A 25,458-nucleotide genomic window follows, 5' to 3' on the forward strand; every position below is an offset into this window, starting at 1 on the left:
CCCCAGCAGTGGGGGGGAGCTCTAGCCGGGTTATTCAGATACCATGCGGATGTCACATCCTGGCAGGTCACATTTTTCCTGGCGGGAGCGCGGTGCACTCGTGGTTTTGTACATCGTGCTTCAAACTGCTGTATTTGGTAGCTATTTTGCTCTGTTCATTGCTATCACTATTACTGTTATTGTTATTGCTGTTGTTTGTTGTGTTGCTATTGCACTGTTGTATTAAACCTTTCCTTATTTCAGTCTTGGGGCTTTGTATTTCACTCCCTTTGTGGGGGAGGGGCAGCGGCCGCGTGGTCTCAGACCCCGGCAGAGGCTAAACCATTACAAACATTAAACTCCAGAGAGCTGCTTCTCCAAGTTGCAGTTCCCCTATGTTGAATCTGGTCTGGCATATTTGCAAAGACTTCACTCCCTTGGAGAAAATGCAGGACAAAATCTGTGGTCTTTTAAGTCTGAAAGACCCCATCTACCCTTACTCGAAGGAATATTAGCTTAGCTTCTAGCAACAGGCACCCCATAACCCCCCGATGGGGAGGCTGACATGCACAGACAGACAAACCCAGAACCCTCACTGCACTTTCTGACAGGTTACACACAAGGGAGGTCTCACTTGGCAGATGTACAGCAATGTTACAGCAGAACATGAAAGACCTCTGTCAGAGGGGTCACGAGGGTCCCAAAACACTTTCTCCATCCCCAGGAAATTTCATGGATGTCTACAGCTACCCAAGAGAAATGTGTGTGGCCACAGAAAAACAAACGGGCAAGAGGTCTTTGGTTGAGGGGAAAGCAGATGGAGCCTAGTACATGCAGAGACATGTCACCTAGGACTTGATTTGGACAGCAGAAGACTGGTTCCTAGTCAGGCCTCCACCAGGATGCCTACAGTATGTTCAGGAAGACCTGGTCACTAAAACGCCACTGAAAAGGGCTGGACAAGCAGGCACATCCTTGGACTATACCATCAGCTCTGCTCTTTGGTGGAAAACCACACAGAACTGCTTTTATTGGACACCGCTTCCTTCCAGGACTGAGCTAAGCCGAACTGAATTTATTAAATAAATTTAATACAGTTTACCTGACCCACTTGGAACCCAAATTAGATGGCTCTCACATGCCATCTGTGTTATAGCTAGAAACTACTGTCAAAGCAATGTGAATGCTGGAGATGGGTTGCATAAGTATCTCAAAACATCAGTAAATGCCCCAAAGGGAGAGAGTATTTTTAGGAGGATCTTTACCTGCAGGTGGGTCCATTCTGTATTTATTCTCTTGACACCAACCGACTGGTCGAAGTCTGCAATCCAAGTAAAACAACCACTGGTCATAGGATTCAGTCTCCTCCAATCCCACATAGCGAAGGCGTAATCTTCCTCCAACATTTTCAACCACACTAACTATCCAGTACTGAAAGGGATTCTGGGAATCCTGCAGCTCTATTAAGGAATCAACTGTAATGAGGTCTACAGGGTTTTTTCCTCGCAGAGGCTGTTTGAATAGAAGCAAAACTCCTTATTTTAAACTTTATTTGAAGACTTCTCAAGGAAACAGATGACAGCAGAAGATTATTTTTGTTTTTCACACCATCATCCAAGCGATCAGCAAACAGTCTGTTCTTCTTCTATTTTACTCAATGTCTTCCAAGTGCAAATTCAGAAGTAAAACAGAAAACAACAGTTGTGCTAATTTCTCAACCGACATCATCAACAACAACAAAAAAGAATAATAAAAGGTGGAACAGCTCATAAGGCACATCCACTTAGGATGCTCCTGAACAACTCAAATCCCAGTTATATTGGAGGATTTCAAACCAAATTCTCATTGACTGCAGCTGATAAGAACCAATCACAGGACTGGACACTGGCATTTACCTAAAAGGCAACTACTTTGGGCATGCCTCTGAAATTGCCCTTTGTGCGCTGGTCTTTCCCAATGAAGGGTTTATCTCATTCCTGCTGGCGTGTAGAGCAAATTATTCCCCACAGCTACGGATGCAAGAGCCTGTGGTGGTTACTCCAGAGCCCAAAGCCAACGGCAGGTTCCCACCAGCTTAAGTGGTCTTGGGATCAAAGCCCAAGGCACACAGGATTTGTTGGGTTAAGTCACCATGTCCAAGAAATCCCAGTGACTGAGGTTATTTGCTCACACATAGTATTTTCTGTGATTCCAGTTTTGCAACCATTTACACATGTGCTTAACTTTACACCTGCAAAGCTGCCAACCGCAGGCATTAAAAAACCATGAGATGCTTTGCAGAACGATACCTTTGGGGCTCAGTGTTTTTGTTTTGTGATTGTGAGCATCTCTGTTGTCAAGCTTTTCTCCACTAACATAACAGTTAGATTTCTTCTTTTTTATTAAATGCAAGTTCCAGTTCTTAAGCAATTTCTCAGTTCCAGGGTTTTAAGAGCAGCATTAAAAAAAAACCACAAGAGTTGGGAGCACTGATCCCCAAAGGAGATGCAAATATATGCAAAATATATTAAAAACAATGACTTTTTTGTTTGCCCCACTTCTACTTAATTAAACAATATAAACCTTTCACAGTATTTTTAAAAATATTAATTCTGTAAATCAGAGTCAGTCCAGTATGGTTCTTTCTAGGGGTGGCTAGAAAAATAGAGGAGAAAGCCTTATTTTCCAAAAAAGTTCCCTTTCCTTTTGAATTTTGAAAGTAATAAAAATTCTGAAATGCAACTGATTTTTACTACACCTCCCTTAATCCAAAAATGCAGACAACAGAATGAGAATCTGGTAAAAAATGTAATTAAAATTAACTAAAACCTCATCACATGTACAGTTTTAACCAGCTCTATGATTAATTGATATTTCTCAGAACAATACATTTGCCATTATAAGCCATTCCTCTATAGTGCAAGTTACAGACACCTGTATAATCTCCTCAAATATTATTTCATGGCAAAATGCAGTGTCAAAATTTAATAATATAATAGAAATCTACTTCAATGGGTTTTTTCCTCTCATACAACTGCTTCATTGCAACAAAGCATTCTTTAATATGAAATGATGGTGTAATGATTTAACTTATTATAATAAATCCCTGGCTGTATAAAAGTGAATATTGCTTCTCTGATTTGTGTGCTAAATTTTAAGCCAATGGGCTGTCACTTACCCCTGAGAACTGAATGGCTGAGATTAATAATTGGCTTACATGAAATATTAACATTTACCATAACACAAGAACCCTTTATATGCATAGCTAGCATGTAAAAAAAAAAAAAGTATCACTACATATTGATTTAACAGTGTAACAACAATCTGCAGCACTCACGAACAGCAAATCTGTCGACAGGGGGTTACATACATTACACGACACAGACAGCACATATATTGCTTAAAACACCAGAAAAGGGTCAGAAACTGTTTCAAGCCAATGCACCGTTTCTCTCTCTGCATTTCTGCCTGGGGCTGCCTCTTTTCTCTGCCTGCGGAAAGGGAATGGAGAGGTTTGCGATGGCACTGGCATACACCAGAGATGGGTGTTAGACACCACCAGCTTTCTGCATATGCCACCTGGGAGCGGTCCAGGAACGGGGATGCAGCAGACCTGAGGACAGGCATTATTTTGGGCGTGCAAGAGCTGTTCGGCTAACAGATTGGGGGGGTAAAAAAAATCCCTGATGGTATGCTATTAATTCTCCCTGCCAGGCAGCTCGTACTGCTCAGACACATGGAAGAAGGATGCAGCTGTGGCTGGTGGGAGTGACCAGCGACAAAATGATCAAAAAGGATGCCTGGATGCACACTTGCTTCCAAAAACCCAACATGAGACCTTACACAAAGGTAAACTGCCTGCGCACCTTCACTCTCATCCTAAACAGAGGGGCAGAGAGAATTATCGCCTGCAGGATGGGCTGTCTCCTCTCCAAATGCCCCGCACAGCATTCACAAGAGAGCAGGGCAGGTCCCGATGAAGAAGGTGCCCTGCTCCCACAGTTTCAAGGTGAATCTGTGGGATTTTTTCCAAGATCTCAAGGCAAGCTGAGGCTGCCCCAGGCGCAAGTCGCCCTGTGAATACACTGCACAGACTGGGCTCTTGGCCATATGGGTGCATCTGAAAAAACAGACCCTTCTTCTCTCCTGACTACCCACAACTGAGGCCACCTCACCCAGCTTCCCTGCTAAATCTGACTGCTGTGTTTAGGTGGAGGGAATGTCCTTGGGGGAGCTATTTTCATATATACATAAACCTGATAGTGCTTCCCATCAACCTACTAAACCCCCTCTCCAACCTGTGTCCTGACTCGAAAGCTCAGCTCACCAGTTTCGTGGGTCTAACGGGGCACTGAAGGGCTGTGTCCTTCTCCCTACAGACTCCCTCCATGCTCTCCTTCACCATCCAGCCTTTTTCGGGTACCCGACTTCCTAAGCACCACCCTCCAGCTTAAAGGCAAAACAAACTACCCAGCACTGGGTCAGAAGCAGAGCCAGCAGAGTCAAGGCAACATTGCCACCAACTTTTGGCCGGCGCTGGATCAGCCCCTGATGCTGGCACACAGACGCCGCAAGCACACAGCCCTACATGTCAGGAGCGCAAACACTGCTGCAGCATGCACACCGCGACGCCGTATCGGATAGAAACTGCAATCTAATACATACGCCTTCCAGTAAATTCGCAGGTGCAGTCCGGGCACCGGTCAAATCGTGTATGAGAAACTCCGTCCAGTCCATGTATTTCTCTTTGATTGCTGGGGAGGAAAGGAAAGAAACGCTTAGCACAGCAGACTGCAATGGACTTGCCACATGTGTTTTAGAAACATCTCCTTGGGGGTTTACCAACTCTGAAGTTTCAGACACAATGCAATCCAAACCAGGAGAAAAACTGGTTTGTTGTCCAGTTCCATGGGCAACCCGTGCACACACCTACATCCCAAAATAAGGGAAGGTGTTGCTCCACTGTAGTCACTGACAGTGATTTACAGTAGCGTGGCTTATCATCTCCATCTCTCCCATTCAAAACTGGCCACTGCTTGTGTAACCACTCGTATCCTGCTTATCACACAGATTCAGATATGATTTATAAAGTCTCTTTGTATGTTTACTGATGACCTCTGAGAAAAAAAAAGCTGTGCAAACTTTCAGTTCCTTGACAGGACAACAGAAACTCCAGGTGCCTTCCCCCACAAAGCAGAAAAATCAACCCTGAGAACATCGTATGTCAGCTGCTGATACAATACACTTGCAAGAAGACTTAAAGAATTTATCAGAAACTTCTATTTCATTTCCAAAAAAAATCTGAATAATTTCTGAGCTAAACATTGTAAGCCTGTGTTACTTCAGGATCTGTATCACACAGTTTCATAAGATTTGAACTGAAATATATAAATGTTGCTTCTGGTATTCAAGTTCTGATTCAATTCTTGTTGACATCAGTAAAAGTTGGGCACCAAAAGGCAATTCAGCAAGTCTCAGCTTCAGAGATACAGATGCCTCTTCAAATGCATTGTGCATTTGCAATCGGAAACCCAGAAACCAGACTTTAATTCCACCTGCCTATACATGGGAATTAAATTACATCAGAGACATTCTTCTCTCCCAAAAAATCTCACTTACGTGTGAGAGAACCAACAGTGATATAGTTATGTTGCTAACATAGCAACACCTATAGAAGGAAAAAAAAAAAAAATCACCGGCATTTGAAAATTAAAACATTTCCTCTGAACAAACAACTGGATACATGGTTTAAAGACCACTATCCCACAGGGGAGCCCAGGAAGGGCTGTAATTAACCAGCGTAGGTCCAGAATAATTAAATGATAGAAGCTCTCACGGTTTGCTCAAAGGAAGTCCTTTGCTCCACACATTAGGGAAATAGCACATTAGGCAACCAAGAGAAATCCAGTCTGAAGCACTCTGCACTTTCACATACATCAGAGTGGGATTTCTAAATGTTTTAAATGCTCGGTAACTGTGACTTCTCAGTCCTTCCCGAAGATTGGTATCAGCTACCACACTGCCCTAACAATGCAGAACCTGAGGTTTTGGACCTCTGAGAAGGTGCAATCTCAGTGGTTATCGCAGGAGGACATCAGACTGCAAATACAATCAGCATTGTGGGCACAAATATTGCCACCGTTACCTCCAGCCAAGAAAATCAAACGTGAGCCTTCTCAAAGTGCATCCTCAAGACATCTGCTGCCAAACATTGAATTAGGAATGGAAAGAGGGAACATTGGTTTGCCCAAGGACGGTTATATGACATTGCCATAAAACCTGGCACAACATGCTCATGGTTGAGCTTCCATCCAGCATGGGTGCTTGGCACACTTGGACTCTGTCCCACACTCAGTTATATGTACCTTATGCAATCCATACAGTTGGCCATGGACAAAGACAAGCCAGGCCCAGCAGAATTTACATCAGATCTCATTTCTGAGTTGTGGTCCTTCCCCAAAAGCCAGTTCTCCCAATGTCACTTGAACTATACATTCAGTTTATAGATCTAAACGACTTTAAAAGTGCATTTAAATGTATTTAAAATTAGCAAACCTTAAAGTGCTGGACTTGAACCTCTATAAAATAATACTTGAACTTGTCTGGAACTATTCTAAGTCCTTTGTAGCACGGATATTGCATGCTTTCCAAGAGATTTATGACCTTTACATTATTTAAGATGAAGGAATAGCCTGAGAAGAAATGGTTTATACGTGGCACTTTCGCTCTCAACATTCCTGTTGCATACACCTCATCAGTTCCTGTCCACCTACATTAGCATAAAGAAAACAAGTTTAATTTTGGCATCAGTGAGAAGATAGTAATTGCTGTAATGAATTAGACTGGCGTCCCTCTAGTTCAGACTTCTGCATCTCACTGCGAATAGCACTGGGTGCATCAGAGAAAGGTGCAAGTTGAACTTCATTTTGGCTCATACCCACAAAGTTGTCAGCCAAATTTTGAATGCCAGAGCTTCATTACTAAGGAATGACAAATGTGATAAAAAGAACACAGTTCGAACTTTCAAAGCTGGCAGGAGGAGGGGGGGGGAATAGGATTTTCAAAGTTGACAACAGATTTCAGGGGCCTACATTTCCAGATGCCTGATTTGAGATGTCTTAACGGTGCCCGATTCACAGATCTTGCTGTCTGTCAGTCAGTACCCCTTCTAATGCCTCTCAAAAAAAATCCCTTGTCCTCTTTTAAAGACTTGCACCTCACTGCTTTTTGACACCTAAATAAGATGGTGTACCTCTCCACATTCAAATCTGAGTTACAGGCTTGCAAAGCCCAAAAGTGCCAAGGTGACCTCTGTTTTCAGACTAAACAGACTCAGCTGAAAAAACACGCTACACTCCCAGTTTCCGAGTGGTTTCAGAGCCATCTCCCCAAACAAATCTAATATCTGGTGGTTTGCTTTGTTTTGTGCTTCTTTTGCAATGTAGATAAAGTGACTCTGGAAACCTCTGGGAGAGAACAGATTGCACTGGAACTTTTAGGAACACGGATTTGCACTTTGTCTGTGCCTGTAGAGCACAATCAGGCTTCTCAGTACTACAGTTGAAGTCATTACAATGCAAATATTAATTTTCAGCAGTAACGAAGTGAATCTGAATCATCACAATACCTGCAAAAGCCTTCAAGGACCAAGCAAAATGTTAAACAAGAATATTCAAACAAAGGAAAATCTGCTGGGTAAATGAGAATAGCTGGCAGTGTAACGCATGGGTGCCCAACCTAAGAATCCATCTCAGGAAATGCTGGTGCTTCTCTGGTGTATCAGACCCAGCACCTGTGAATGAAGCATTGATTTTCAATCAGTAATTCACATTTTCACTTGTTAGCTACAGGAAATGACTCAACTGAACTTCTCCTGCAGCACGAGCTGGAAGAACTCTACTTTTAGAGCCCATCTACAGCTGGCTGGCCAACTGGCAGGATGGGAAATTGGACAGGACAAAGGATCCTGCTCCACATGGGTCTAAGCTCCACTAGCATTGCTACTTTCAAAACAATTTTTCCTTCCTTAAATAAGTTCAGTGAGTCAGGAATGGTCCATGAGGCTCAGACATCCGTATCTTCTCTACTTTTCAATGCATCCATCTTCCCAGAAGACCTCTGTGAACTTCCCCCACACAGAACCTATCAAGCTGAGTGCACCTCCAGGATCCCAGCTAACATCTGTGGTGCTGTGGGAGGCAGGGGAAAACACACACACAAGAAATAAAGTGAAAGAAATTCCATCAATCCTTTCAAATAGAACCATTTCTACCAGGGAGGGAGGTCCTTCTACAAAAGACAAAGCCACAAAATGTGTCCTTCAAACCTTCAAATGGAAACACTTTGATGAGCCACCTCCAACCACAAAATGTGATAGGCACAAGCAGTGATGTACAAGTGCACGATTAATCTCACCCTAATTCATGCCACCCAAGCTCTTACTGAGCTGCAGAGTCTCAAAATGTGGCAAGAAATCTTCATAGTTAGAAAGTTCCCTGGTACTTCTACCTTGATGGCAAAGGAGAAAATATCCCTTGTTCTTTGCAATCCTGGCAGCTGACAAAGCTGGGAGGAAGACTTTTACCTATGCATAAAATCCTCTCCAAGCAAGGGTAAGTACTGAAAGCTACCAGTCCCTTTGCACACCCACCCTTCCCTCACCAGGCACAGTGTGACAGATGCACTTGACACTCCCTTCACCAAACTCGCAGCAGTTTGATACAGGCTCCAAAGGAGGTAAAGGCCTGAGCTGGAGCTGGGACAAGAACTCCTCAAGAAAACACACAAAGGAGCACAGTGACCCAGTGAGCACCGATGCATATGAGCTTGGATCACCAATCATGCGACTAACACATGAAAAGCTGGTGGTTTTCCCAAGGCTCATTTATCAAGGAACAAAGGAAGTTGTGGGTACAAGGAGTCTCGTGCATGCCTTTCCCATTGTATGCAATTTGACTACGAGCCAATCACTTTATCTCATAAATACAACAGCCTAAGTGAGCCTGCTTTGAGCTCTCCCTTCTAGGCAGTGTGGCTGCACAGTCGTGACCTCCCCTTGAGCTGGGACGCCTCTCAAGGTTGCTCCTCAAGGCAAAGAGACCTTTTACCAATGACAGACCACTGGAAGAGCCCAATTCGAGTTTTCCCTGGAGAGCAACTGGACTGCATGTCAGGCGACTCTCCCCTTGAGCAGGGACGCCTCTTAAGGCTTGAGATTCCTTACCTGAAACTAAGAGATCCTTCCTTATCCATGGCAGAGAGACCCTTTATTCACAATAGATCCTCTGTGACTGGTTGCACGCTGAATGAAATCCGCATGTCTTATCCCATTAGACATAAACCGCTGACCAAGTCTGGGACTAAGTCTAGATCCAGCCGCACCTAGACTCCTCTCTGAGAGGGAGTTTAGAAAGCAAGGGGGTCCATTCTGAATCTCATGACGCAAAAGAGATTTTCCTTACCCTTTGTATCTCTTCCATTAGATGTAAAGTGTTGATCAAGTCTGAGACTAAGATTGGATCTAGCCACACCTAGGCTCCAGCACGAGTTTAGAAAACAAGGGGGTCTACTCTGAACCTTGTGACTCAACAGGAGGGTCTCCCTTACCTTTTTGCATCTCTGGTCTCTATGTAAATCATTCTAAATTGATTCTAACTTGATTTTCCTTTGTACGTTTCTTCCACGTAGTAAGTAGTAGAGTGAACCTTGCCATCGAACTTTGTTAAGTTGCACTTTCACAAATCCACATTAAAATTACTTTTGCTAATACCTTTGATGGTGATTCTTTAAGTGATCTAAATCACTCATCCGTGACACACAGCTCATCTGTGAAGATGGCACCATGGAAAGGAACCGTCACCCACACCACAATGGGGCTCCAAATAGGCCCAACGACAAGAAAGCATTTGAGATATTCTAGTTACCTTGAGGCTACATTTGAAATTATATCCTTACCAGTGATGGCTTGCTTGACCAGGACAACAGTAACATAATCACAGTGATTGGTCCTCTAGAGCATGAGGCTTTGATGTTCTATGAGGACACAGCTTTGCCAAGAGTCCTACTATTGCTATGAGTAACAGACCCATCTTAGTGCCACTCCCATGGTCCTGCACAGGGTCTGCTGTGCAGAGAAGTGACCGATACGAGATTGTGCAATTGTCTGAGACCCTGGGGGCCAAATGCCATCAAATTTGTCATAGTGAGTGGAAATGATTCAAGAGAAAAAAAGACTTAGTTTACTGATCCCACTGATACAAAGGCTACAGTGTGATCTGAACTGAATGATTAAACACTAGATAATCCAGAGAGGAGACAGGTATTAGCAACACTCTCACCATGGAAAAAGCATCAGTCAGAGCTCACACCAGATTAGACACAGTACAGCCCAAAGACAAGGCATGCATCACACAACGCAATGTTCCCGAAACGCCAATGCTCTCGTAACTGCTTTTCTTTCCAGGTTTAGCAGGCAACACCACAGCGCTGTTTGGAGCTGTAGCTTGTGTACACAGATGTGCCTGTTTCCTTTGGATTGGGTTCAGTTCATCTTGGAGACGGTGTGGGTGGTTGTTTTCACACCTCTGCAGCTCCAAGGCCAAAGGCTTTAAAGCATCTTCTTGCCATAAAAATGCCACAGAACCACCTGCCTTAGAGCAAAGCAGGCCAAAACAAAGGCCAGATCTGCATGTTGCTGGGCCAAGGTGTATCCATAGCAGAGCCAATAGCTCTGCTCCAGATTGCACTCATGCAGGACTAACTGCACAGAGGGGAAAATCCATCTGGATCAAGATCACTACAGAAAGACCTGAGAAAGACCCCACTTTTCTCTCCCCAGTTCCTGAGGAGCAGTTATAGTGATGTACCAATTCCCAGACTCAGCACCAGGCTGGGCTGGTTGAGGCTGAGCCCAGGCTTTGCCTCCTCCTAACAGACCTTGGTGAAATTATCCACACCTGCAAAAGTGAAAACCAAGTATCCCTGCTCCGCTGCAGTCCTTGCAGCACACTACCTTTGTGTCTCCTGCAGGAAAATGCAAAAATCCTGCCTCCTTCAATGAAAAATATCTCAGAGAGCAGCTTCTAGTTAGCAGATATTACAGCAGATTCTTAAATTAGGAAGAAAAAGGACCCTTCCACATTAATACTCTATTTATTTCTGCAGAAGTGATGGTACAGGTTATAAAACTGAGCTCTCCTTCCACAGGGTTGAGCTCTGTCACAAAATAGACTGCACCCAATATCCCTCAAATAATAACTCTTCCCACTTCTTTCTCTACTCGATTCACCCTGCCCCCAACCTCTCTGACTCCTAATTCTTCTCTCCCCTTTTGACTCCCTGCCATTTTCTCACTTTTATGCATTAGTCTCATTTTTTGAAGCAAACATCAGGGCTGTGGCTGGACCTGACTGGTCCAAAGCTGGGCACCATGGCAGCAGCTGAGGACCAGGGGCTGCTGCAAACCCTGGTTGATATGTAAAGTACCATTACCACCGCTCACCTTGCACCAGGTTTTCAACATCAGCTGCTCAAAACCAGCTCTTTCCCCTCGCCCTGTGCGTGCTGACCATGAAAAGCCATGCAAATAGCAGTCAAAAAAGGCCAGAGCGCTGCAACTCTGCATCACTGCATGCCCTGTAATCCCGCTAAGCACATGCTGGAGAGCCAGGACAGTGGCTTCATTCCCAGTGCACCACCGCCTGCCCCTGCGATTCTGTAAATCTCTGTGCCCTGCCTCAGCCACAGCATATAATGGGTTCAGATTTATCTGCCTCTCCAGAGAAATAAGAGATTAAAAGAACATTTACAGTCCCATGAAAGCACTGAGTCATAGGCGCTCCATTCAATGAATGTGAGATACTATTATCACATTACCAACTCTTGGGATTTTATCTAGTCTCCTAGTAGTTGCTGGTTTTCTTACAGCAACTTCTCTCCAGGTCATGAGTTTATATGAAAATCCGCTTTTTTTTTTTTTTTGTTGCAAGAACAGTACACTGCAAAGCACAGGAAAAGCCTTGAAATCTGAAAGACTGAGAAGACAATGAAAAAGAACATGCACTATTATTTTTTCCTTTTTCATGACTGTTTTTTTTCCCCAAACCACTCACTTGATTGACAAGAGCAAGACTTGGGAATCTGAACTGCCGCATTCAGTGAAATAAATTAATAGTAGCACAAAAATACTGGCTTACAGCACCTAAATTAGCTACTCCTCAGAAACAACTTTACATACCCCGTGGATACTCTTGCCCTTCCCAGCCACAAGGAAAGGCATAAGACGACCATGCTTCCAGCCACCAGGGACCATTGAGCAAGTAGTGTGCCATTCCTTCAAAATAATGCATGATAATACAAAATAATACATAATGCATGATTGAATATCTATGCCCATCTATCTACCTACTGTTTGAACACATCAAGCTTGCAGGCATGAGGACAACCTAATACTAGCCTATCTGAGAGGACCTGAGCCTGTAACAGGGCCAAAGACAAGTAATAATATCAAATTATGCTCATTTTTGTCCATACTTTAAAAAAAAAAAAAAAAAAAAAAGAAAAGAAAAACAAGGAAAAAAATGCTTTTCATGTTGGGGGTTTTTTTAATAACCCGGAATCACCAGCAACCTGTCGACACCTCTACCAGAGAACCCCCACTGGACTCCATCAACCTCTAAACAACAGAGTTTTAATTTTCTCATATGTGAAGAACAGCATCTTAAACAGCTTTATAAAATGGTTTAAAATCTTTGGGATAAATCTGCTAAGTGACAACACTCTCACTGTGGCAACTATTCTTCTTATTAAAAATTTAACTCCTTCCTAGGACTGGAACGAATAAAAGTTAACAAGAGGAATTATAGCTGGACAGGACCTAGGCAATTCTGGTTGCTTCATTATGAAATAAACTAAAATATTAGGATCTCATAAAAGAAACACATTTTCTGAAGAAGTAATTCACGATGTTCAAAAGTTTATATCTAGGTATTATATATATTTAAGATATTCACTTTTTGAAAAGGCATATTGCAAAAATATAAACCTTATCAATATCTTATTTTAAAGTTGTCACACATTTGATGCAACATTTATATGTTATAAAAGCCTTAACATATAAATGTTATAACTATGTTATAAAGGTCTAAATCATGGAGTCAAAATGAGATGTCTTTATATCAAAAGAACATAGAATGCTAAAACAATTTGTTTAGACTTCACCTATCAAAACAATTTGTCAAAACTGACATGTTCTCACAAAATATTTCCATTTTGATAAAACAGCATTTTGACAGAAAACAGTTGAATCCAAACATTTTCATTCAGCTTGCTGAACTATATACGTCCTTCTGAACCAGACTAGATGTGAAAATAAGATGGGGGTGTGAGTGCTGTCCCTGCTCTAGGATCCCCCTGTGCCCCCAAGCAAAGGGCTCAGGCTGTGTCTATGCTGCTTTTGAACCCTTCCCACATTCTTCAGGGCAGGGAACATCCTCTGCTGCATACCCTACATAGCCAGATCTCCCCTCAGGCATTTCCAAAATAAATTTAAAAAAAAAGAAAAAAAAAGCTACTTAGTGATTTAATGGCATTTTCTATAAAAATGACTGTTCACTTTGGATTCTTTTGTGGGCTCCCTGGAAAAAGCTAAATGGGGCTGGAGACATCTTCAAATCAGTTTCTTTCTTAAAACTTCAAACAACCTTCTGTTCTCACACCAGTAGAGCTCTGCAGTTTGAATCAGATCACAAAATAATGAAAATGCAGTTCAAAAAAGAAAAAAAAAATGTGCATCAAAAGTTGTTGATCTGCTTTCCTAACGATGCAGCCATAAATATCAAGAGATATCAACTTCAGAGCTCAGGCATCACCTTCTATACACCTATCTTAAATACGGAAAGCCTTCAAAGAAAATACTATATACAGGGAAACCTGAAGTTATAAGCAACTGTCCATCAAAGAATACGTGCACTCAGAATACACTCCTGGAGTCAGCAGTACAATGTGGTCCCATTCATGTGAATTTACAACAGGCTAATAAAGAGATGTTAGAAGGAAGTGTGCTATCTGTAAGAGAATCAGTAGCTCTTGTACACTGTTAGAAGATGCTGCTTTGAGCTATCGATGAGTCTACTAGCTCTTATTACTGTTAAATATCTAAAATTTTTAATAAAACTGAAAATGTGTAAACTTCAAATTAATGTTATTCTTTTAGCCCATGTGAGCTACTTCATACAATAAAATTATGCTGAATGATTTTAAATTGTCTTCAGAATAGTTAGTGTGCTCTGGTTTTTCAGGCTACCCAAAACACCCTGATGCCATTTCCAAGAGAGGACTATCCCTGCTGCACTTCTTATGGTCTTGACACAAGAAAGGGACGGTGCACAGACTTTAATCCTTGCATACCCGATTCTGCGTGCAAGAGCAGCCCTTGATTAGAAAAAGCAAAAAGAGATGTAAAAACAAAGAAAGGCATGAACACATATTTTAGGTTCTCACCTGAAGAATTCCCTTATAGTTTTTTCTTGCAATTACACTGAATTTCAGTATAATGAGACCGTTATCCTTCCTGCTGCCATTCGACATTTCCAGAAATGATCCACTTATATTGTCTCAGTCAAAACAAGCAAGTTCATGTGCAAAAAATTGTCTCACTGTCCACAGGAGACTTTTACTTCCTAACATCCTTTGAGTCTTTCACAGACATGCACACTATTCCCCTCAGGTTTCTCCAGTCCTTAATTAACTGTTATCTTTTTAACAGTAAAAAAGCAGCAGGTGGCTTGGGAGTTGCTTTTCATTTCTTGAAGCTTGCTCTGGCCTGTGCTGTCTCCCACCCAGCTGTGGGAACTACAGGTGGAAGAAGGAAAGGATGTGGATGGGGGATGCTGTGGGAGAAAGGCGTCAGTGTGTGCAGACAGAGCGAGTGGATGCTGTTACACTGAAGTTATTTTTTTGAGTGATGCAAGATCTTGCAGCAATCTTCTCCATTAACTCTCTGCAGCTCAAGAAGCCTAGCAAAACACTCTGCCCAGCAAGAAATAACTGCCAGGAGGGTCACTACCAGCAACAGCTGAGGCACTTGAATGCAGTAGGTTCAGCTGTCTTCACCTCAAACACAACATTATAGAAAGAGGCACACTGCTATGGCTTTCTGCTTACAAGTTAAACTGCTCAAGATCAGAAATTTGCCTAATAAATCCCAACAGTATGGTGACCCATGTGCCATTAACCCGTATCAACCTGCCTTGATTGACTGAGTACAACGGCCTCAGGTACCCATCCTGCATGCAAGCTGCAGTAAATGATCTACTCATAAGTGCTGTGATTAATTACTTCCCTTCAGTTAAAGTCAATACTTTACTTCAACTGGATTATTTAAAATAAATTAAAAAAAAAAAAAGGATAAAAAGGAAAGGTGTGTTGATAATGGGAAGCAGCTCTGCTCTATCTTGGTGGCATTATCTATCAATTGCAATCAGATTATGTAGATAAAGAACAGCAACAAATTTATCAGCTCTATTTGCACTTGTCATGTCCCTTCGCTGTAAGAAGGCTTCATGCAAGCAGAAGCAGCACCACACAGCCAGGGACCGTCGAGACACAGTACTGCTCTCCTTTGGGAGTACGGGAACAGAGCAGGAGAGAGAGTGAGACGCAGGTGGGAGATGGCAAGAGGCGAGGGGAACTCCTCTCTTCCCACCCTTGGCCTTGCAGGGACGCAACCACTTCCCTCACCTGGTCCCTCAGCATGACAAAAGGTCACCTGCAGCCCTCCAGCTTCAACAGGGTCGTATTCAAGGATGAAGCATTCAACTTTTTACAGAATTTACCATGCATAACTATTTATTTTTTAAGGTGTTTTTGAATTAATTTCACCTGGAACACAATTCTGAAACCTTGTCATCCAGACTAAGTACCAAACAACAGAAACACCACCATGACTTGGGAAGAGTGGCCGCCTGGCAACTTACTCAGGAACACAAAAGATCCTCCAGACACAAATATTTTTAATTGGCTCAGTTATCTGTTCTCTTGTATCTGCAGGCATGAATGAAACCCAATTATTCTGATTTTGCTCTAGCAACCAATGCGGTGAAAAAGGGCTGATTTTATTCTTGGTTACCTATGCGATAAATTAGGAGGAAACCTGATGCATAACTACAAAGGTGTTTCACTCAGAGCAAGTGGTTTCTGTTTCTCCAAAATTCCTTACCTTCACTCTTATCCAAACAGAGATTATAGGCTCTTTATGCATAGCAATAACATTGCTCTCTGCCTGATGCAGTTCTAGGTACAAGGTAACTAAATTTCATTGTTATCAACAACAGTATTAGAAATTAAGCAGGAATGGCTGACTTAAATGGTCTCAGACATGTACACACACACAGAGTTGAGTTCCTGGAAGGTATTTCTGAAAGCCAGGCAATGCCCAGCATTAGAAAGCTCTGAACAAACCATATAACCATAGGGGTTCCTCCATCATTAGTATCAATGTCCATTAGGGTGATGGCTCACTGTGAAAATGAGCATCCAAACTCCACGGTTCTCGCCACTTAACTCCAAGCCTCCACGTACATTCCTTGATTATTTTTTCCTCCAGTTGCATTAAGCGCCACGCTCAGTGCGCAGAAGAGATGTATCATGTGCAATGAGAGCTCAGGCTTCCAATCTTCAGACCCAGGAGTCTTAATAAACACCTTGTCAAATCAGCGGTTTGGGATTATTCAGAGGGGGGGGACACCTGGTATTTTGATTGTAATTTCTGAATCCATTTTTATCCCATAGAGATTAAAAAAAAAAAAAAAAATTGTAAGAGCTCTGTTTTCAAGGCAAAATCATCACCTTAACCAAAGTGCTCGGAAGCAGCCCAGGTCACAGACCTCAGAGTATGAGTGCAGGAGATGGGTTACGTGTGAGCCTAGATGAGACACAGGTAAATACACCATATTCCCTGCACAAAACTGCACTTAGCAGGCAGTTGCTCAGCTGTTTTCTTCCAAGCTGCAGCCCCTTGAAAACCAAGGCGGCATTTAGTCACCTTTGCAGGCAGAGAGATTTACTGTTGCAGGTAGACAGAGATGGACAGATGCTTTGTAAAATCCTGATTTAAAAGTTTCGAAAGTCATTGGGGAGGATGTATTCGTGCTGCTTGCCCATCATCACCCTAGTGAAGCCTACCTATAGCACTTCATATGCTCCCTGTGTACTAGTTCCAGAAGAGAAATGTAGAAAAAGGAAAAAGGTATGTTTACAAAGCAAAATACAGTGATTCCTGGATAAATCCCCATCCAAGTTAGCATTTATAACCATAGCCAGAACTATTGCAATATAGCCATCAGCTTGGTTCATACCCTGAATCTCTGACCACCGTTGGGCACACGCTGGACCACGCCAATAGTTGTTATGAATTTGTATGAGGGTCTTTCATAAATACTGCATTGCACCCAATCTCTCTGATGCTATGAAGTGGAGCTAGTAGAGGAAAGGAGGGCTGGAGGTCACCTGATCCTGATCCAAATGCCAGATGCTCTCCCCTTGGCTCGCCTTTGCAAACGGACACGAGAGGCACTTTTATGTCCTATCTCTTTGGGACCTCAGAGGCCAGCCCCGAATGGATTCTGCGGCATAACAACATCTAAAAGTTATGGGCCATTCTGTAAGGGGATGTCATTGCAGTATAAATATTGTGCCCAAGGCTCTGACCTCATGCCCCCAAACTCTATCCAATTATCTCACATACTAAGTGCCTTTTCTCACTTCTAAATCCCACAGTCACTTTCTGAAGGCTATTCTTTGGAGACAGCTCTGTAAAATGCAACAAATTTACAGCAGCAAAATGTTCTTACATAAAACATAAACCAGTTCACTGCACAATTACCTTTCTTCCCTGGCAATGCCAACAGTCTACAGCAAATACCCACTATGAACAAAAGTACCAAAACATAGAAGACATATAGAGGGACCTGATGTCCAAGAAACCTATTCTGGGTTTGGTTTTTTCATTTCCCATCTTCTACAGAAAGATGAGAATTAGTGGGGGTAATGCTCGCAGTTTCTTATATGCATTGTGTTGTTTAATACACTACAGAAGAATAATTCAGACAACTCTTAGCTCTGGTGGGAAACACTAATAAAAGATAGAAGGGCACAAGTTTTGGTTAACAGTTAAAGCACTAGACTATGAAGAGAAACTACTAATTCTCTATTAACAAATTCACCAGATATGCATGAGACCCAGAGAATATCCAAAAGCACATTTTTGACTTTGAGTTTTTCTGCCTTTAGATGGACAGTACAAGACTAGATTCACCTTAGGCTACTCAACTTATCTAAAATTTAAGTGTCTAGTCTCACATTATCTGAGATTATTAGATGTTATAGCTACAGGCAGGTGAAACACGTCCCTGGCTGGATGACCACAGGCTGGCAGTCTCAAATCGTGTCTTCTTTTGAAGACATGAGCAGTGATCTGAAAGAAAAAGTAAGCCACTACTAGTTTCAGCCTGGACCGCCAACACAAAGGCAAAAGACGCATCTCAGAGATGAGAGGCAGAGGGGTACCTTGTGGGAAAACGCTGGCAGGACTCAGGCAGGAGGCTGGTGCCACAGTGCTCAAGTTGGTGAGGAACAGTGCTGCGAGGTGCAAACAGCAAAGCAGGACGCACTAGGTCTAATTTAAGGATTTGCCCACAGTTCTCCCCAAATCTCACTGCTCACGCCCAGAGCATGGGACAATACTGGAAATCTAACCATCCCCATGACCCAAGAGTGAGCCAGCACATTCCCAAATTATCACGGAAACAGCCAACAAGCCTCATTCACCATGACTTCACCTTCTAACACCCCACGAAGCAGACACGTTATGTTTAAAAAAAAAAAAAACAAAAAAACAAACCTCCTTTTGCACTTTGCCATGCATTCTGTAATTAATCAGAATTGTATTGCCAGCTTCTAATGATCAAATCCCACTGAATCACTTTGGAGCCTCTTGGCTGTGTGACATAAGCACCACAAATCAGAACCCGGAGGGCCTTATGAACATCAATCATGCATCCTTCCCAAAATTAATGGTACAGCCAGGCCCCATGAGGTGCTTAACATCCTATGCACAAGATGTAAATTCATAATCATCATTGCAACACCATCAAAGAAATATTCCATCAAGGTTCATTTTGCGCTTGCTAAACATGTGTTTTCTTCACTTGAAAATAGAAAAGGGCTTGAACTATAAATCCCAGGATCAAAAACATCCCCCAAACTTTGAAGAGTTCAGATCTGAATCGGAGATCAGCGTGGAACATTATGCATGGCATCATCTGAAGTGCAAATAACAATGTGTTACAAGACTTGAAATGCCAGCAGCTTTTCCACAGTGCTCCAAACCTCCTTTGAATTCTAAAACTTTAGCTTCTCCATCACTCTGGAACAGGTTGACTGGAGATGATGATGCTCTGATGAACCCAAATGCCTTCACTAAGTTGAAGGCTCCTAAATCTTCATGCAGCCATGATTCATTCAGCTGCTTTGTGAGCTCTTAATCTCATCTTCATCACACAATGTTTCCTCCAAGGTTTTTTGGCTTCTTGGCTTCTAAATAAAGTTTGTAGATCTTCTACAGGAAAGAGGCCTTCCAAATGGAGCCACCTGCTGATGTCCAGGCTGACAAGTTCAAAGACAACAGCAGAATAGCTCAAAGCAAAGCAAGAGCCTATGGAAGAGGTAGCTTCCGTAGTCAAAATGCTCAGGGTGTAGATAGACAGGGATGACTCAGTGACCTTCCCACGGTTGCTTAGCATGGGAGAATTACAGGATTTCCCCTTCTTTAGGCTCTATACTCATCATGGCAAAGCCTCTTCAGTAAAACTTGTACAATACACAAAAAGATGGTTTCCTGAGTTTTCACTGGAACAAGCACTTTAGGAAGTAGCTGCATTTTTACACCACAACCTGAAAATGTTGACTTTCCCTTTATTTCTTTATCCATTCTCAACAGTGACAGTGTGGGAAAAAGCTTTTTTCGCTACAAATGCTCTGCCCCACAACCCAAAATAAACCATCAATCAAGAATGGTTTCAGCACATCCTTAAATTTATTTGCTTGTTGCTTTTTTTTCCTTTTGTGACCAAAATCAGATAGAAATGAAAGCACACACATAGACACAGCAACAAATCATTTGGGAATTCAGAGCAAAAGCTTTCCAATGTCATGTAAAAGGGCCAGAACTGACCCAGAATTTGGAATCTGGGTTAGAGGAATTGATTTTTTAATTGCTATCAGGAAAATGCTTTGTAAGAGCATCACTTAAATCTCTGCACTGTGTAACAGCTACCTCCACAGGCTCCAGGAGCATATGGTCTGCTTCAGGAAGCAGGCCCCTTCCATAATGACTGGGAGCCCACATTATCGTGCATAATGAGGGAAAAATCAAGTGTAAGTCACAGCTGGCTCGGGATCATGCTGGCACTTGCATCTGCCACTAGCATCTTCCCGAGTTCGCTATATGCATGTTCCTCACGAGCAAAATCTGAGGTGCCCCCAGGTGCATCTGAAGGAATGCTCTGCTGAAGGCATGACACTAGACACATTGGCTTGTCCTTGGCCTAAAAGAGCACAGAAAATCCTCTCACGTCTGCTCAGCTCTAATAGATATAATTTAATCTTCAACCTGATCAAAGAAAGGTCCACTGAAGAGACATGTACATCAACTCTGTCATGCTCTGGATCAAGTCCCTTATGCTATTTACCCTTCCCAGCTCCTACAGCAATGCACAGAAAGTTACCTCCTTCTCTGATATAAAGACCCAAAACTGTGCCTCACTTCGGATATGAACAGTAGGGGTTTTTTAAGTCTCCACAGATGTCTCCAATAGCAATTATTTAAGTCTGTCCATGTTTTACATATTATATCACCACATTAACTACCCAGGGCTAGTCTTACAGTTGAGATGGCATTTCCATTCCAAAACTGCTCTGGGGGAAATTACGGGAGACTGGGGAAGGGAAATCATAAGCAATTACCAAGAATGGCTACTTAAAATCTCTCAAAATAATAATTTTTGAAGAACATTTTATAAAAAACGCGTTCAGCCAGACATTAGTTAAGTTGACCGTGTCAAAAAAGAGTGTTTTGCATCCACTGTTATGTTTTCAGGATCAATCCTCCCATTTTTCTATGGTTTCTGGGTTTTCTAGCTCCACAGCTTCAGAGCGCACGTCCCAGAAGGTGGTGTGAGTGTGGAAGAGCAACTCAGGATTTTCACTGATGAATATTCAAGGTATTGTGATTTCCAGGGTCATGAGTGAGGCATACACTTCAGGGATAGTTGCTTGAATAATGACATTGTAGCCTCCTCAATGGCAACTCAGCAAGTCTACAAATGGGGCTGTAACTCTTCTGCTCAACAGTGAACAGATTCTCAACTGTTCTGCATTTTGTTCTGTATTCACATGGTTTGCACCAAACAGCTGGATGATGTCAAATGGTGGCTCAGCACAGAGTAACAGGGCCAGTAATTCTAAAACTTACTGTGTCCTCAACCACATTTTTTATTAGGAGCCTCACTGGTACTTTAATTGTAAAATAACTTACATTTTTCCATCCCTTAGCACTTAGATGTCTTGGGAGGAGTATTTTGCTGTTTTGTGCAATGGATGGAAGGGTTTTTTTGCAACAATTGTCAAAGGGAGATTTTACTTGAAATGGTCTGAAAGGTACCTTCCAAAAAATCCACCATTTCAACTGCTGCTTAAGAACAAGGAAATCTCTACTCACAGAAAAGCCTGACGTCTGCTCACAGCTTTTTCCTGCAGTATTTCCTTGGAAATGCAGCTTCTCATTCACAGTCTCTGCCTCATGTTGCAATTATTCTTTTCCTTCCGTATCTTTGTTCCTCCAGCACAACTTTTACTAAATGTCAGGTCCAAAACCAATGGTTTAGTCACAGCAGCGGTGCAGTGTTATCCTGCAGACTGTGACCAGGACTGTGAGCAGCAGAAGGTGAAGCCATGTGGTCTCAACTGCTCATCTTAAGCCCTCCAAGCATCCTGAGTGGAACTTGAGTTCCATCAAAACTGTCTTTCCTTGCAGGAGGTTGGAAGCCGCAGCAGAAATTGGTTCTGCCGACATTTCAGGCTGGATCAGTCAACTACTGCAGCTTAGCACTACTGCAAGGAAATTTGCTCCATCAATCTTTGCCAAAGTTGAACCCTTTTGCTGGGCAAAGGGCTTGGGTTTTGATCTATACAGACACAATCTCATACATTGCCTAATAACACTAAAAAAATAAATGAAATATAGCTCTACATGGGTCTGGACAAGCAAACGTTCCTCAGTTTCTGATGCAAACCCCTCTTTTTTTGCCACTACCCATAGCAAGGCACAAACCTCATGGAGATGTATGTACTGCATCCAGCCAAGAGGCATAAATTTCATTTCCCAAAGCTGTCCACTACAAAAACAACTGGTGCCAGATCAGTGGTTGTGGAGGAAAAAGAGGAAAAGAAATGCACTTTTGTTACTTTTCATCACAAAAAAAGCTGAGAAATGCCCCACTCCATGCACCTGTGTCCAACCCCACCACCCCATGCAAAAGTGCATCAGTGTTCAAGTTTGAGCAGATCCTCAGCTCACTGAGCAGCCCTGCCCACAGATGCCTTCCCAAAGACAGCTCGACCCCTCTGATCACCCTTGCTGTTACCTCCCTACCCTGTCTTATTTGCTTTTCACTTGCATGGTCCAGCTGCAAAAAAATCAATTGGCTACAGCCCTGCTGTTCCCAAGGGAAAATCAGGTCTCTCAGGACTTTTTTTTGAAGTATTGCAAAGACACGGAGTACAGAGATAATACATATCTTGATCTCTTCCTCGCCGTTTGTTGTGACAGCAAACCGTAAAGCAATGACACTAGCACACCCGAGCCCCAGCTTTGCCAACAGCCTGAGCTGGAGGGGCATTTCGATCTCCCTTCATAGATTTGTGAAGCAGACCAGTCAGTGCAGAAGTGTGCAAGCCTCACTGCCCACGTGGGGCCAGACTCCAGAACACTTCAGGCTCCACAGACTCCACTTTTGGCTAGTTCTGATCCTTCAAGCAGCAGCAAGCTGGGTGCTGAAGGCTTCCAAAACTCAAAAGATGCCTGCTTGCTTACATTCAGAAATGACCAACATACTCAGGTGACGTCCCTGCTGGATAATGAAAGCCTCAGCTGGGGTCCCATGACACACAGCTGTGATGGTAGAGGATGGCTGACTCCTCAAGCTGTAGATAAGGAAAAAGTCAGACTGGGCTCTCTGCCTTGAAAACCCAGATGCACACCATAGGGGCAGGATGAAAGGAAACATTCGTTGATATTCAAGCATCTTCCAAACAGAACAGGTATCAGGAGAAAACAAACAGATACGAGTACAGCGCTGTGTACAGAAATGAACTAATATCAAGCTTGACTGAAAAAGTTGATTAAATTAGTTTAATTTAAAAGCCCAAACAAACCCTGGAGGAGGTTCTTTGTTTATTGCTTTTTACCGACAGCACACGTTACTGAAGAAGCACCATGTGGGCATGAAATATTTATTCATTAAATCTTTCATAAAGCTCTACACTATTGGTTTCACTCAGGATATATTTATAACTTGTCAAAGTCCACGAAAATCACTGCTTTTTTTTTTTTTTCCCCCACCTCCATCCCCCTCCAGACTGTTTATGAAAGGATTAGGCTTTCAGTTTTCATTGCAATAAGCCTGATCCTCAACTCCACTGTTGCTTGTACACAAGGTGCTGCTTCTTTAATCGTAACAGGATAGCTGCAGTTAAAATAGTTCAGCCTTCCCTGTACCACCCAAAATGGACTCTTACAGTGCTTCAAACACAAGGTGATGCTTTACAGTGTTTCTGTTATGGGAATGGCAACATCATTCACTTATGGAAGAAGGTGCCATGCGCTGGTAGCAATAAATGGAAATAAAAGTTAGAACAGACAGTCCACCCAAGCAAAGGAAACGCAGTCAGAAAGTGCATTCATTTCAGTATCAGGATGTCCGAGTCATTTGTTACCAAACCTCACTCCATCAGTGAAACCCCTTCTTGAACCCTTCCTTGGCTGTCAGCCAACCTACAGATTAAACCCATGCTCCAAGTCGGGTTAATAAGACACTAGCATAAACAGTGCTCTATTATCCTCAGTGTTAGCTGTAAAACTATGTAATATTGTTTTACTAGTTTTACTGACTATATAGCTCAGTCCAGTACAGGAATGAGGATGGGTTATACTTAGAAATACAAATGAAAGTACTTTTCACCCATAAGTGTGCAAAACTCCAGGATTTGTGTTAGGAGTGTGCAGGGACAATTGCATCAATGAAACTGTCACCTCTCTAATAAATTACACTGATACCTAATTTAGGGGTGGGCCAAATCTAATTCCCCCAAATAATCCTGAGCAATAAAAAAAAAGCACCCCAAAACAGATGCTGGGCAGGCACTTTAGGTGCACTGCAGGGTCCCGTGCAGTTTTGGTGGCCACAGTCACTGCGTGCATCCCTGCCTCGTTAGACCACAGGCTGTCTGGTCAGGCCTGCTCCTGTTTCCCTTACTACATTTGTTTGTGAGAATAAATAAATATAAACACAGCATAAGCAGATGTCGTTGTCCCTGGAAACTAGGCGTGCTGGATATGTTTCTGCTGAAACGGCTTCTTACTGCAAAATTAGGTTTTGATTAAAGTGTGTTCTCTTCTTGCTTTTAATAAACAGAGCCTACTTCATGTGCAAGCTTTGGGCTTTTTTTTTTTTTTTACTGAAAACCTAAACCGTCTTGCATGGCTTTGGTCTTCCACATGCCTGATCCTCTGCAACGGCTGGGTTCCCCAGGCACCTCGTGGGGCATCAAGGAGAAGACATCTCAGGATGAGTCCCCAAGGAGACACCAGACCCTCATGAGAGAAAGTCTAACTCAGGCAAAAGCACAAGAAGGGACCAGCACCCACGTATGAATCCCTTACGGCACTGCTGCAACTCCAGACACTTTGGGTATTTAATCCCAGAAACAACTGTTCTGACATTTTTGAGGGGAAAAACAATTACTTTTTTCCAAAGGGAAATACCAACGAGAACAGAGCAGAAGCTTTGCATAGATGTTTTCTGTGAAGGGGAAAAACACCTTTTCTAAGTCAATTCAACCAAAATCTCAACCAAAAAGCACAGAGTGACCCCAGCTGATGGGGCTTCGCCCCAGGGGAAATCTTCCTCTTAGCAGAGCCTGACAGTATCCCATCACCATTTACCTAAATCATGGGGTCACTGCAGAGCCAAGGCTGGAAGCTTCATGGTAGGTAAGTTCCCTAAGGATCACCTCCACCACATTCCCAAAAAACTTGAAACAAAAGGACCTATATTTAACCAAGCATTGATTTTTTGCCTCGATAGCCTCCATCACTCACAGCAATCCCAGCTAAAGCCAGAGCAGCGCACACCTCGCACTGCCCAGTCACACAGTGTTTCTTTG

General features: G+C 42.8%; 1 protein-coding gene across 2 annotated transcripts in view; it reads right to left on the reverse strand.

The window, feature by feature from the left end:
* SFMBT2 (Scm like with four mbt domains 2) overlaps positions 1-4,687 on the reverse strand; it is a 70,178-nt gene extending 65,491 nt beyond the window's left edge. Inside the window, exons 1-2 of one of the 2 annotated variants that reach the window (XM_074869715.1) lie at positions 4,624-4,687; positions 1,245-1,300 (exon numbers count right to left, since the gene is read on the reverse strand). In XM_074869715.1, the coding sequence (XP_074725816.1) occupies positions 1,245-1,260 (16 nt within the window). In that variant the 5' untranslated portion in view covers positions 1,261-1,300; positions 4,624-4,687. Of the gene's footprint in view, positions 1-1,244; positions 1,485-4,623 lie in introns of those variants that run through there. The other variant, XM_074869716.1, reaches the window with a different exon arrangement.
* Between the last annotated feature and the right edge of the window lie 20,771 nt (positions 4,688-25,458).

The sequence above is a fragment of the Strix uralensis genome, chromosome 5 (genome assembly GCF_047716275.1).
Source record: "Strix uralensis isolate ZFMK-TIS-50842 chromosome 5, bStrUra1, whole genome shotgun sequence".
In the NCBI taxonomy this organism is placed as follows: Eukaryota; Metazoa; Chordata; class Aves; order Strigiformes; family Strigidae; genus Strix; species Strix uralensis.